This window comes from Penicillium solitum, assembly GCF_028829755.1.
Source record: "Penicillium solitum strain IBT 25940 chromosome Unknown utg000004l_segment0_segment0, whole genome shotgun sequence".
Classification (NCBI taxonomy): Eukaryota; Fungi; Ascomycota; class Eurotiomycetes; order Eurotiales; family Aspergillaceae; genus Penicillium; species Penicillium solitum.
Window position 1 is genome coordinate 171,496 of NW_027072124.1, and position 13,251 is coordinate 184,746.

A 13,251-nucleotide genomic window follows, 5' to 3' on the forward strand; every position below is an offset into this window, starting at 1 on the left:
TATCCGCGGCCTTCGTCCGCGGATAGCTGGCTGAACAGCCGCTTACACATACTACGGAGGATTTTGTTTGTATTTTGCTTCGTTCTATGAGTTGATAATTAGACCTGAGTTAATAGTTAGACCCCTTGTTCCGGTAATTACTAGCGCCTTGTAGAGTGACTATATTAGATCGGATATCCATCAATATACATAGAACTTGTGTCACTATTTCTTCCGTGTTTTCTATGATTCCCCAATCTTACCATGTTTGTCATTGCATACAACATCCTCTTTCTCTTGATTGCGTGGATTCTGGGGCAATGCATCTACAATATCTTTCTCCATCCTCTGCGCCACATCCCAGGCCCGCTTCTCGCTAAGGTGTCTCGCTGTTGGCTCTTTAGCTTAGAGATTAGAGGGACTCAGCACTTGAAAATTCATAGCCTGCATCGCAAATACGGTATGTTAAATTTGTGTCTACCAAATGAATATCGCCAACTTACTTCAGAGGATCAGGACCAATAATGAGGATATCGCCGAATGAAGTCTCATTTGACGACATCGAAGCGTCGGACATCATTTACGCACAAACTTCCAAGTTCGAAAAGTCTGAATATTACTATCGTGCTTTTGAGGACCAAGGCCCCAATCTCTTCAGCATCCGTGATCGTCAACATCATTCCCAGGCCAAGAGACTCGTGTCCCACGCGTTCTCCCGTGCAAATGTCATTCAGCACGAGTCGTCTATATATGATAAGGCCCTCTACTTAATGGATAGGATTGAGCAGCGAGCAAAGGAACGTCGAACGATCCCTCTGTTCCCCGCATTCCGTTGCATGACGCTTGATACAATCTCTGAATTTTGCTTTGGGAAGTCCACGGGCGCGCTGCATATGAACAACTTCGAGTCAACGACCTTTGAGGCCATTGACAAGGCAAATGGGGCGGTCCTTTTTGTGAGTTCTGCCTTCCCGTCACGAAGCCTCAAGGGCAGGGTGAGGGATAGAATTTTGAGACTGACATTTTTCAGTTCCAATATTTCCCATTCCTCCGGCATCTCATCCAGTGGGCAAACAACTACAAAATATGTGCCGTCCCTAATGGATTTATTGAGTTGGCGCAGAAAGCGGAGGCTGGCTTGCAAGACGTGCATTCTTCTGGCTCATGGACCATGTTCAAAAATATGATTTCCATGGCGGAGAAGAAGTCTACCCAACTGACGAAGGAACAGTTGGTGTCTGAGGGTATGCTCATGATTGTTGCAGGCACAGATACCACAGCCACATCCTTGTCTGTGACCCTTCACAATTTGCTGCAACAGCCTGAGACATATAAGAAATTGCAAGATGAGATCCGCACAGCCATGCCCACTATGGATTCCAGACCGACAATACAGGTTCTCGATACACTGCCTTTCCTTGATGCGTGCGTCAAGGAAGGGTTGCGGCTCGCTTGTCCTAGTCACACTCGCCTTCCACGCACTGTCCCATCAGATGGCTGGTATTTCAAGAAACATTACTTCCCATATGGAGTAAGCTCTAATTCAACTATTTACGTCCACTGGAAGCCACTGACCTTCTGTAGACCAATGTGAGCACATCTCCCCTGTATTATCTGCACAGCGACAATGTGTTTCACTCCCCCAAGAAATACAACCCGTTTCGATGGTTGGTCGATGACGAAAAGAGGCGACATCTGCTGGCAAACTTTCATCCATTCTCACGGGGAACTCGACAATGCATTGGACAAAAGTAAGTCTTCCATCGCATACCATCTCAAATCTTCACATTGCTGAACAAATAATCTATAGTCTGTCAAGCATTGAACAGAAAATCGTCCTATCGCTATTTATTAGACGTTTCAACCCCGGAACAGTCTTAAAGAAGAAAGTCAGCCTGATAGAGGCGGTGACCGCAGTTCCTGACGATCCTTTGGAAGTTCTTGTGAATCTTATCTTTGAGTGATCGTACCTCTTCTCTCGCATATATTGATGTTTCTACTGCTGGTGGCCTGTATGTACTTGGAATGAGAACTTAGGCTTTGAAGGCCGAAGATATTTGATGGAAGTGATCTCAAACAGGCAAAAGTCGTAAAATGGAATATACATGCTTTGGAGCGAAGAAGTCCCTACGTAGTGCATATCGCCCTAAATTCCATAGTCGCTATCTCTCCATAACCGCTAAGAACCAGAGCCCCACTCTGCTAATTGGAAGTATGTACCCGGCTTCTCGGAAGCCGCGGAAGGGCCTGAAGTGGAAACTTAGACTATTTACCTTTTGGTCAAGATATCCCGGGGAAGCCTCGGGATCCCCATACTGCTAAGCGGAAGTCCTGCTCGAGGGAATAAATTACACTGTGGAGGCTAGGGATGATTCGGTGTCCCAGTCATCTACAACTGACACCTCGGGCATACGTTACCTGTCGGAGTCAGGGGTTTAACAACCTCTTCCGATGCGACATATTCTCAGCTAGATTGACAAAGTGGTGAATTGTTAACTTCTCCCATGCTTCCTGTGCATCTACGAACTCTCCCCATGTATCCTCATTATTACGCATATCGCGGAGCCAGGGCCGTAGCTTTAATATATCGGCCTTTAACAACGAGAGGTTCTCAATTAGGTTTAAATCAGGTGAATAGGGAGGCCAATCTATTACATTTAGATTCATCTCACGTAGAAGGCCCTGAATAATATACGCGGTGTGCGTAGGTGCGTTATCATACTGAAAAATAACTGGGCACGGAAGCGTCGGCTTGATATATGGTATGTACATGATAGACATAATGCGAAATTATGAAGGAATCCCCCACAGATTTCTGCTTCCCCGCACGCATTGTACTTGGCTCTATGTGGGGAATTGAGCTCCAGTCGGGTTATTGCGAATCATTCCGACGTATTCCCGGGTTCGAGTATATAAGAATATCGAGTAGCTCACATACGTTGATCCAATTTACGAATGCTTTTTATCTAAGATGTCAACAGTGGTTGAAATTCTGGGAAATATCTCCTCTGCGGATTGGCTATCTGCATCTCTCGCATGTGTGAGACTTAAGACATGATTATTTCTTATCCTTTATAATGCTTACTTTTCATCTCTCACAGATTTTGCTACATATCATCTATAATGTGTGGTTTGGCCCATTAGCACATATTCCAGGCCCTTTTCTCGCGAAAGTGTCCTCATTATGGATTGTTTTCCAATGTCGTTACACAAGACGATCCGAAACTCTTCTCAAACAGCACCAAAAGTATGGGAATTTTGTCCGGGTAGCACCGAATCATATTTCTATATCCGATCCGTCCGCCTTAGAAGCAATCTACGGGCACAAATCTGGGTTCAACAAAGGCCCCTTTTATGAAGATAAGTCCAGTAAGACTCAATTTCACCATCCCAACTAACATTTACAGACTATTTTACCCTTTCACCAAGTTGAGCCTGTACTTTTCAATACCAGGGATGTGCAGATACATCATCGAAAGCGCAAATATTTGAGCCCGGCATTCTCGGCAAAGAATTTGAACGAATACGAGCCTTATATGGCGATGCAAATACGGAAACTGATGGAATGCTTCCACCGTCGCATTGAAAACTCTGGAACGGTCCAACTGGATTTCAATGAGTACTGTGAGTGGCCCAAAGCTGTTTAGATCAATTATGGAAGACTAATTTCTACGAGCAAACTACTTGGCATTCGACGTGATAGGTTAGGCCCCCCACAGGTCCATTATCATTATTATTTCGCTGACGGGACGTGTGCAGGGGATTATGCATTTGGAAAGCCGTTCGGGTTTCTTGATAAAGAGCGAGATCACCTCAACCTGATAGCCATTATTGATGCACGCGGCGAGGTTCTCAACGCATTGGGTCATCTCCCACAAATCCTCCGACCGATCATGAAATATTTTTTCCTGGATCCATTCTGGCCAAATGGGCTACGCGCGACGTCCAACTTGGCAGCAATCGGTACACAGGCCTATTATGGACGGAAGGATCAGAAAAATTCTCGGCATGACCTCCTTAGCTTCTTATTTAAAGCAAAAGACCCAGAGTCTGGGGGTCCATTATCCGAGAAGGAGATCATTGCCGAGTCTATCTCATTTATTGTTGGCGGTAGTGATACTACAAGCTCGACCATGACTAATGTGGTTGATATTGTTTCTCGGTCCCCGGAAGTACAAAGACAATTACAATCAGAGCTGGATCAGGCATTTCCTGGAGTGATGGAAAGTGACTGGGTGGCCGATTTTCAGACTGCGAACAGGCTCCCTGTGTTGAATGCTGTGCTGCGGGAAACGATGCGATTCAAACCAACCAGTGCCACGGGACTAGAGCGGGTGACACCTGCCGGAGGCAAGATTATTGCCGGCATGTTTATCCCAGAAGGGGTGAGTTTGGTTTACCTACACCTACTTTCTATTGCCACAATATTGGAGAAGCTAACCAGTAACGCAGACTTTGGTGAGTGTGCCGACGTTGAATGTTCATCATAACCCAGCTGTCTTTGTGGTAAGTGATCCCATATCTTCTGAAAGCAAAACCTGACCGGAGATTAAGCGCCCCGACGAATATGACATATCACGGTGGCTGGGCAGCGACTCTTCGGCGTTGCTTGACTCCTTCTATCCGTTTTCTCTTGGACCACGAGCCTGTATTGGAAGAAAGTAGGTTATAATTCCGTGTTTTGTTTGTAGCCAACCAGAGGCCCCAGCACTAACTTTCTGAAAGCTTCGCATGGATGGAGATGCTGAAGACCTTGGCCACAGTTTTCAAATTATTCATTGTTGAAAGAACCAGAACGCTTGGCACGGAAGTTCGCGAGGGTTTCTTTGTCAAGAACAGTGAATGTAATGTGGTGGTCAAGCCGAGGTTTGGACGGAAAGATAGAACATGAGGCTACATCTAGAGAGTTGTGAAAAACAGATCAGATTGAATAAACGAGCTGAGCGGAAGTGCAAGATGGTATTACGGACATGCTAGTCACCAAAATATTAGTTGTGTGGACAGCAACTATGATGGGCCCCAGTTGATGGGCCCAGCTTCTCATGTGCAATACCTAATACCCAGATTAGGCCTCGCCAAAACCCGCCCAAAACCCCAACCCGCCTGTTGGTTGATAAGTGATGCTTCGGTGTTCATATTATTGATAAACACCCCCCCCCCCCCTCCCCCCTCTGCCTGATTTCAGGCCAAAAGTCATATGACACCTGGCACTATTATTTTCTGCCAGCCAAATCTGTATATTTGAATTTTGATTTACAGAATACACAATGCTGCACTTAATGCTTGTATTGAAACAGGTGGCTACGGAGGATGTTGTATACAGCGAAAGGTCGACAGGCGCGAAACAAGAAATATCCCGACAGCATAGCCTCTCTCATTCGCGCCTCCTCGGTTTTACAGACCGAGAGCTGGCCTTGTGGCGTAATTTGGTTGAATAGTGGACTTGAAGGGATGACATATTTCGGCCTGGGTAGTGAGCCGTAATCTCAGACCATGACATTGCCTCTTTTTCCTTCAGCCGCACCAGTAGCGCATTCTCGTATGACGTGTACGGTCTTAGTTTCCCTGGAATAACCGCCGTGTGGGGTCGAGACAGCATCGGGCTAGGGTCGGGTACGAAAGTAAAGAAATATGCCGATTTCAGACCAGAATGAGATTCGACCGTGAGGAGAGCACTCCCGCGTACATCCTGGAAAGCACCAGAGTGATGAGATGAAACGGGATCGGAAGAGTCCGAAGGGTCGGAAAGTGGCCTGGTTGAAGGTCTCCGTTTCTTCCTCTTTTGACACAGCTGTTCTTTATCATAGGTGGTGTTCCCATCTTGGTGGTTGCTGGTGCCTCGACCTAAGCGGAGTCGCTTCTTGCATACTGCCGCAGCGGCCCTTTTGCTTCTTCTGGCGGCTCCTTGCTTCCGGAACGGTGATGGTACAACCACGGCTATCGACGGATAGCGCACCGGGACATTGGAACTCAGTGTCGTTCAAACACGAGAACATCCTGGAGGAGAGCGCACGGTCGGCGATGCGGACAGGCCAGATGTGGCTGAGGTGTCTTCAGCAGTGCTGGAATCTTCAGCCCGCCCCGGAGCCTCGTTTGCCCTAGAGCATGGGTTTTCACCTAGGTAAGATGTCTGACTCGGCTCCGTATAATTTTCGTAGCCCCCAGGGTACAGACTGTATGAGGGCTCCGTGTAGATAACTTCCGCTTGGCTGATTCTTGTTGGGAATCACCCGCCACAGATAGGTTGCTAGAGGCACAGTTCGCTTGTTCGGGTGCAGGCATGGGTGCGGTCACACAAGGTACGCACGAGAGTTGAGAAGTCTCCATTTCTTTGGTATCATGAACAGCGTCTAAAAAAAGCGGAAAAAAAGTCAGACAATGAGAGGATGATGGCTTACTTCATCATCATGTGTTTTGCCAACATACCCGGTAAATCATCTCCCCGCATATCAGAAGGAATGGGGTCTAGATGACCTGGCACTGCAGGAGATGGGATTGTTCTCGCGGAGTCTGTCAATGGCACTGGCTCTGAGAAAGCCAGCGCGGAAATTCCACGATCTAACGAAATATCACGGGTAGCTGGCATATTTGTTGTCACTCCGGGTTCGACATCTTTCGTCATTTCAGGCCGAGTAGGACCATAGACATGATTGATCTCGAAGTCAAATATGTTCCAGTCATGAGTTGTACCGGCCGGTGGCGTTGACTGTCCTAGTGATACCTCGCACGGTCCTGGACGGAAGCCGAACCCAGTGGGAAAAGACTGCTGGAAGTATCGTGGCACATGAGCTGGAGCGGGGGGCACGCTTTTTGCACTAGTGCAAGGCGGCGGGCGACTTGGGCCATGGTAGAAGTCGATTTGATCAAGGTCCACCCTCATTTCCCAGAAAGTGGTAAGACATAGCGGAGGTAGATACCGACAGATAATAAAGCAATAACCTCGAATAAGAGTGCAGCGGTAACTGGGCTGGTGTATCCACGTCCGCTCTGAATCATATCCAAAAAATGAAAAGGAGGTCAGTCAGCCTTTTTAATACCCGGGCGCCGCCAGAGCATTACTAGCTGGGAATCATGCAGTATATCGCCTTGCAGACCCCACACAACCGAGAACCGCGACAACACTGCCTTGTTGATACTACTCCCTGCTTGCGTCGGGCGATTACTTGAGAGTACTCCGGGCGAATTTAGCCAACCTGCCTCGTCGAAGGGCGTGTTGGGTCCGTAGTACCCACCGTGTGGCGTTGCAGCCTTCAAGACACCTCAGCTGACAACTGATGGATTGGGAAGAGATTGGCAAGAAAAAATTCCTCAATCCCAGCGGCAGCCTACACTTCGCCGATCACGCAAGCCGATCATGCAAGCCATCAATTTCATGGATGGTTGTGATGCCTCAGCTCAGCGCCAGAGCTCCTTGAGGCATTTTTGCGGTTGGCTAGTGAGCGAAAGCGGGTCTAATGAGCGACTCACCGATGATCCTCAACCGGAAGTCGGCTGAAAGAGCAAAGGTGACCGTTTGGTGGCGCGCGGCGTGGCATTCGCGAACCGAAGCCTGAGACAAAGAGCGGCCAGTAGTCCTCGTACATTGCTCTTCACATGTCCATTTATCAGGCAGCCCGAGGGTGAGATGCACACCGGTTAAGACAGCGACCCTCCGTAGCGTACAGTATAAAACGAGGAGTGTATAGAGCCATATAGAACTGGGAAATCAAGGGCGACCCCGGTGACTTGCAGGGTCAGACCGACGACTCCTTCAAATTTCCGCGAGTGGGGAAGCAGGCTGTGCTCGGGGCGCAGAGTTTTTAGCTGGCAGGGGCCACGTCAGTAGACCAGAAAATGGCGCCGGCGAAACATAATGGAGGGGGAAAGGGGAGAATCGGCGTAGGAAAGAAGAGAGCTGTCGTTGAGCGACGCACCGCGGGTTATATAGATGGCGGACGTCGCGAGACGGGCGGTGCGAGACGGCAGAACCCGACCGGGGCTAGGGTGAGGCGCCAAACCCGTTACGGACGGGCTAAACCATAAATGGACGGACGCGATACTGGATCGGGCGTGGGTCCCACGGGCGCTAAACCCCAAGGAGGGGGGCGCCGAAACGGGCGGCGGGCCAGCAAATCGCAATTCTACTCAATAACAAACCCGAGCGTCCTTCACCGCCAAGCGCATCACGTGACCGTGACTCCAGATCTACTCCCAGGGAGTATACCCGGGGGTCACCAGCGACTCCAAGCAGTGACTCCAGGGAGTCACTCAAGGGAGTAGGAACGAAAGATATATAAGGACACTCCCTCATGTACTTAGTTTAGTTCTTCGTCTTCAATCACACATTGTTACTTGTGTTTACCTTTTGGATTACTGTGACTCTTTAACTTGATTATAACTTGACAACACTCACGAGCAGACCAATACCCCGGTATAGATCTACTCGGCGCTCTACCTGGCATCAGTTCCTCGATTGCTCAACAGGACTTAGGCTACAGTAAGGCCCTGCGCGGCAATAGCTCAGTTGCGACCGATCGTTGACGTTGGATACTAGACCTCGCCAAAAACATTTAGAGGGCGAGCATCGCCCGCCCTCCGCCCGACCCGCGAGGGCAGAGGGCAGGTAAGAGCCCGCCCTCGCCCGGCCCTCAGCCCTCGCGAGGGCCGCCGTCATCAGCCCTCATCCGCCCTCATTTACATAAAATTTTGCGACCTTTCCTAACTGAGCTGTATAATTCTGCTGATTCACCCTCATAGATTACCGTTTTTGAACAGTGTTTTTGTTTTAATAGTAGGTTTACTAGATATTTTCATACATGCGCTTAGAGATTCGAGGGAATTCACTTCTATTTTGATGAACCATAGCAGGTGATAGTATAATTACAGAATTATCATATGTTGAGATGTAGTGGTAGTTTATTGTTATAGAAATCTATAATTCTGTAGTCTCAGTATCAAGAAATATATATTCATCATGTAGGCAGGTGATGCATAAACTACATCTAACAACCACCATATTAATTCTTGACGTTCCCCTCTTAGTAGGTTCATTATATTAATACTAGTAGATATTAGGCTTCTTACTATTGTTCTATATAATGAAAGGGCTTTATGGCTTTATAAGAGATGAGTATGACTTTGACGTTTAAAATATGAAAGCATTCTGGTTGATTTCACACTAGGTTCGGGGGCATTTGACTCAGCCAAAAAACGAGGGCCGATCTCCGATTTGAGGGCGGCCCGCATAATTCGAGGGCTCATTCGAGGGCCGCCCTCGACCAGCCCTCGGAATTGAACCAATCAGGAGAGGATCCCTATAATAAATGGGTCGCAATGTGATACATTACATTGATAGAGAGAGTAGGCCTAATTTGAAAGGAACATTGAATCTGTTTGTTAGCACAGGTGGACTTTTTAGTACAAAGTAGGTCTCATCCAACCCTCTAAGTCCTATCTATCTTCTAGATCTACGCAGTACGAAGGACCATTCAATTAACAATGTCCCAGTTATCTCTATTCTCGGATGCCTACCCATCATCTCTTTACGAAGGGGATACAATTGACGGTCTCTCCTTTCCGAACGACCAATTCCATAATCCTGATCTCTCAGGAAGCCAGCAAACAAGTGACTCAGTATCGAATCCCGGGTTTCTTACGCCGATTCCTCCCCCTTCGGTACCTCCTTCACTCGAGCGCGTTGGCCCTGGTCGATCCATTGAATTCGTTCTATACTCTGATATGTCAAAGGATGAATTTGTCGCTTGGTGGTTAGAAACTGAATTTGGACGCAGGAAACGGCTCCATTGGAGTGGCAACCGTACAGCAGCTTGCTGGCAGCACTTCGATCAAGTTGCTAATGCAAAGACTGGAAAATCAGGCGCGAAATGCCGTCAATGCCATAAAGTCCTAGACCATCCAGCGAATGGGCGATATGGAACAACTGCACTTCATCGGCATTTAGCTGGACCAACCTGTCGTAAATCCACCAGACAAAAGACCAATATCAATGGTTTACTTATAAATGCGGTATGTTTAAGCCAGGGTTCCGAGGTTTCGTTTTAGGGATTTACTAATGATTCTCTTCATTCAAAGGCCCAAAACGCACCAGCTACCCCGACTCCCTTTACGCAAGAAGCATGGGAACATAAACTGTTGAAATTGCTTTCCCTTTCACGCCTCCCCTTCCGATTCATCGAGCATGCCGAATTTCATGACGTTATCGCATATGCCAGACTTGCCCCAGCACAACCCCAGATTCCATCTGCGAAAACAATGCGGTCTCGACTGCGGGGGTACGTCCAAGAGCAGCAACAGTCTATACTAAAGCAGCTTCCGCCTGGTGTAAAGCTTTCGCTTGCATTAGACTGCTGGACATCTCCATTTGGACAGGCCTTTATGGCAGTGACTGGCTACTTTCTTGATCAGCACTGGGAACACCGAGAGATCCTTCTTGGATTCCAACCTTTGTCTGGTTCACATACAGGTGTAAACCTAAGTGAGGTGGTATCGCGCATTTGACATGCGGAAAGAGTAACCGGCACTTTTCCCAATTTTCATATTCACCTGTCGGAAATTCCTGGCACAGACTGCCAATAAACTTCTCCTTCCATTGCTCTACTTGTCGATGAGATTCCAACCACATACGCATAATCAGTTGCACCAGCCGATGCATCGTGAAGATTGTTGTATCCTCGCCGACAGTTATGAATGAATAAGCACTGAGAATCGTGATATCATCTTCAAAATCGGAGTCTATATCTGATACAGATATCTCCCCATCGTCACTAGAGTCGTCTGAAAGCTTTGAACCCGTATCAGGATTGCGATTGGTTTCACCTCGAGCCCAGAGAAGGCTCTCGGGAATCCCTTGCCGATCAAAAAAACTCATGAGAGAAAGCAAGTCCGCTGCGGATGGTTTTGTTCGTTGGATATAATCGAACGATATTTGCCATGTGACCAGAATCGAATTGCTTGCTTCCCAGTCCCGGCGGTATAAGTGACTCGCCTCCATTTCCAGAAGCCTTCTCACTTTAAGGTCATTCTTTCGGAAGTCCCTTAAGTACTGCGAAACAGAACAGCGAGGGGCTCGATTTCTAATGTAGCTTGCCGCCTGTACGATCGCTAGCGGCATAAACTCGAGCTCTTCTACTAACTGTCGGCTTTCTTGGCTTTCCTCTGGTTGTGCAAGTTTTCTCTGGAGAAGGTCCAGCGCCTGGGACCTTTCCATCGGTTGAACTTCAATGAGGTCCTTGTGATCGACCATTTTCAACGCAACCTCTCTGGTCCGACTCGTGATAATGGTAGAGCCATTCCCGCTTCGAGGAACATATTCTAATAGTGGTTTTGTCGAGGCGTTCGTTAGGCCACTTATCGGATCTCCCTTGCCTGCCGCCGGAACCGAGCAAAGAAGCTGATCGTCATCGACATTATCAAGGATACAAACCCATTTCCCTATCTTCTCATCCCGGAGCCAGTTTTCGACCAGGTTTAATATGTTAACTTTAGGATCTTGACGACCCGGGATTTTAACCTGGTCCGCGATGCTCCGGAAACTTTGATCGAATCGGGCTGCGTTACTCGCATGGACCCAGAAAACCCAGGTGGCCGGTGATTCGGATCGGACCTGGTAGGAGTATTCGATGGCAAGTTGCGATTTCCTTCGAATTGTGAGCAATTAAGCAATAAACCACGGGCCGGTCGCTCTACACTCACCCGACACCGCCGAGGCCAACAAGTGCTATCCTCGACCCTGGGACTAAGCTTTTCTCGTGGATCCGACGAAGCAGTGCATCGCGACTGACAAAGTCCAGGTCGCGCGCGAATGGGACGGTCGAGAACGGGTTGGTTGGAGTTTCCGGTCGCTCTAGGCAGGGTGGGAAGTGGCGGTTAGTTAGTCGACCCTGGTCGTGTCCGGTTCCCAGCTCACCTGGAGGCATATTGATCTGACCACTGTTAAATCCAATCTGGAGACCAGAGTTGCTGCCATGGAATGATGTCGACGCCTTGATAAAATATCTGTAGGTCCTTCGTATTTTTGTGAAGAGTTCTTTGTCTGACTCCCAGCTGAAGGAGGGGCACGTCCTCAGCCCTGAAGTCCACCATCAGGTGACTTCACGGCGTTAGGACTGGGAATTGGATTGGCGGACAGCCCACATCGAGCATTCTGTTGATCCCATGTGGGGTAGGATTACGATCTTCCCAGGAATCGGATTGACCACACAATGACACCTATCGCTCGGGCGCCTTAAAGCAAGATGGTTGAATGTCGGCCGCTAATACGTGGCGGACTGCTATTTGCGGGGCTATAAAGCTAAAAATCCATCCACATATAATAGGATCGCGAGAAAACACTTGCGTTGCCGACTGGTGAGGGCATCTGCAAAGAAACTTACACCCACCAGTTTTCTAGTTATGTGTACGGAGTACTCTTCCCTCCCTCGACCAGTGTTCAGCGCTGAGGAATAAGGGCGGCTGGGCAAAGGTGGGTGGAGACGTGTGCAAAGTGTGACCAGACATCCCCCCTCTGCCCACCGGTCTGTTTGACTTGTTTGCAGGATCGACGCTCTAGAAACCTTCGAGACCATACAAGCCTAATACCGAAGCCATTTTTATGATGTTATTTACAACTGTATTAGAATACTGCCACGAACAGGGGTCAGGGGCGGAGTAACTGTAATAGGTATAGTGTGTTTCGAAAGAGGGTTCGAGAAAGAATCTCTGTGTGTTAGTGGTGAAACTGATTTCGATCCATCCTGTACCGTTTGGACAGTTTGAGGCGCTCTACAACCCGACCGGTATCAATTAGGTACCTAAAGGCGATATAAAATTGTTGTTGTGTACCGAGCGGGAAGGAATGGCGGGCCCACATGCGGGTGCTCCCGGGCCTCCTCGCACAACCACGGAACGGCAGTGACTGACGCGTCGGAAAACCTTGATTCGACTACCGCGCCGCGGACCAGAAGACAGGCTCGGCTCAGCGATGGCTACTCCAACGCAGCTCGCTCAATGACCGAGATCACGAGCTCCGTAGACAAGAGTTGGCGCGTCACGACTCGGGACATCTGGCGTATGATTGATGGCTTGAAAGAAACGATCGCCTACCAAACCGAGCTCATACAATCCACCAAAGACGAACTGCTTGAAGTAAAGCACGACCAGAACGTCCTCCAAACGCAGAACGAGAAACTCTATGAGGAAGTTCGAGCCCTAAGGGCGCAAATCGATGCGCTCCCGTCCACACCCGTGGCAAAATCGTGGGCCGCGGTGGCAGCAAGCCACCCGCCTCTTCAACCA

At 48.6% G+C, this 13,251-nt stretch overlaps 5 protein-coding genes across 5 annotated transcripts; 3 read left to right on the forward strand and 2 right to left on the reverse strand.

The window, feature by feature from the left end:
- Positions 1 to 243: 243 nt before the first annotated feature.
- On the forward strand, positions 244 to 1,943 carry N7455_006062 (cytochrome P450; the record flags this gene model as incomplete). Its single annotated transcript, XM_065605228.1, has 5 exons — positions 244 to 439; positions 496 to 974; positions 1,010 to 1,510; positions 1,564 to 1,730; positions 1,790 to 1,943. The coding sequence occupies 5 exons, from the start codon at positions 244 to 246 to the stop codon at positions 1,941 to 1,943; spliced, it is 1,497 nt and encodes a 498-aa protein (XP_065461082.1).
- Positions 1,944 to 3,056: 1,113 nt separating this feature from the next.
- On the forward strand, positions 3,057 to 4,870 carry N7455_006063 (cytochrome P450; the record flags this gene model as incomplete). The annotated part of the gene is made up of 6 exons (XM_065605229.1): positions 3,057 to 3,348; positions 3,409 to 3,603; positions 3,739 to 4,364; positions 4,432 to 4,485; positions 4,534 to 4,640; positions 4,705 to 4,870. 6 exons carry the CDS (start codon positions 3,057 to 3,059, stop codon positions 4,868 to 4,870), a joined length of 1,440 nt encoding a protein of 479 aa, XP_065461083.1.
- Positions 4,871 to 5,353: 483 nt separating this feature from the next.
- On the reverse strand, positions 5,354 to 6,859 carry N7455_006064 (uncharacterized protein; the record flags this gene model as incomplete). The annotated part of the gene is made up of 4 exons (XM_065605230.1): positions 5,354 to 5,916; positions 5,968 to 6,183; positions 6,210 to 6,329; positions 6,406 to 6,859. 4 exons carry the CDS (start codon positions 6,857 to 6,859, stop codon positions 5,354 to 5,356), a joined length of 1,353 nt encoding a protein of 450 aa, XP_065461084.1.
- Positions 6,860 to 7,812: 953 nt separating this feature from the next.
- On the forward strand, positions 7,813 to 8,001 carry N7455_006065 (uncharacterized protein; the record flags this gene model as incomplete). The annotated part of the gene is made up of 1 exon (XM_065605231.1): positions 7,813 to 8,001. The coding sequence occupies one exon, from the start codon at positions 7,813 to 7,815 to the stop codon at positions 7,999 to 8,001; it is 189 nt and encodes a 62-aa protein (XP_065461085.1).
- Positions 8,002 to 10,522: 2,521 nt separating this feature from the next.
- Positions 10,523 to 12,060, reverse strand: N7455_006066 (Tetratricopeptide-like helical; the record flags this gene model as incomplete). The annotated part of the gene is made up of 4 exons (XM_065605232.1): positions 10,523 to 11,615; positions 11,671 to 11,821; positions 11,885 to 11,960; positions 12,016 to 12,060. Coding segments are annotated over 4 exons (1,365 nt in total), but the record flags the coding sequence as incomplete, so codon positions are not given.
- Positions 12,061 to 13,251: the final 1,191 nt, after the last annotated feature.